Raw genomic sequence first — 903 nt, forward strand, 5'->3', positions numbered from 1 at the left:
TATACATATATATATATATATATATGTATGTATGTATGTATGTACGTATGTATGTGTGTGTATGTGCGCGTGTGTGTGCGTGTGGCGGCTTGAATAATGTATTAATAACGTATTATGTCGTGTTCTTGGCGTTCAATATTTCAGTTGACTGTCGGTTATATAGTTTCATTATATCTGTTAAGTTTATCAAACAAAGTCTAGAGCTTTATAATTAACATCCATTGCTATAGTATAATTTGTATTATTTCACCTCTTTATTTGTTTTGCATTTTAAACTAATACCAACATTGTTTTCTCTTTTCTTCGCAGGGGCTATAAATACTTCTCTGTTTAAATATCCGAAGGGTTTTTCAAATGCCGACTATACCGACACTTCTTTCGTCCCCCTTTTTATTGATAAAACCTCGGAGATTTACAATAAAACTTTACAGATATGTAAAGCAGACGATAACGCTTGTATTTATGACTACATCGCAACTGGTGATGAAAGTATTGCTAAAGCAACTGAATCCCTTGATACGGAAGCTAAAGACGACTTCGACGCTGCAAGTAAGCAATATTATTTGGTTTTATTTCAGTTTCTGGTTTCCGCTTTGCAGGAAAAACTACTTTGACTAATCAATGTCATAAGATCTACCCTAATAGCTAAAGTTGAATGAGTGGCGGGAATGTCTTGAATTATTTCTAACAATATCTATGTAGCATAGACAAGACAACTGTTCCATCCATGTTATAGTTCACATTCACTGTTATGTTGCGGAATATTGAGGTTTGTTTTCATGATATTTATAATGATCATGATGAAGATGCTGATAATAATAATAATAATAATAATAATAATAATAATAATAATAATAATAATAATAATAATAATGATACCAATGCTAGTTTCAAATGTTTGCC

At 31.2% G+C, this 903-nt stretch overlaps 1 protein-coding gene across 1 annotated transcript in view; it reads left to right on the top strand.

Moving 5' to 3' along the window:
- Positions 1–903, top strand: part of LOC106877401 (mucin-like protein) — a 66,253-nt gene that overhangs the window by 47,560 nt on the left and 17,790 nt on the right. Inside the window, exon 14 of the mRNA XM_052968486.1 lies at positions 310–549. Within this exon, the coding sequence (XP_052824446.1) occupies positions 310–549 (240 nt within the window). The remainder of the gene's footprint in view (positions 1–309; positions 550–903) is intronic.

Source organism: Octopus bimaculoides, chromosome 6 (assembly GCF_001194135.2).
Source record: "Octopus bimaculoides isolate UCB-OBI-ISO-001 chromosome 6, ASM119413v2, whole genome shotgun sequence".
Lineage (NCBI taxonomy): Eukaryota > Metazoa > Mollusca > Cephalopoda > Octopoda > Octopodidae > Octopus > Octopus bimaculoides.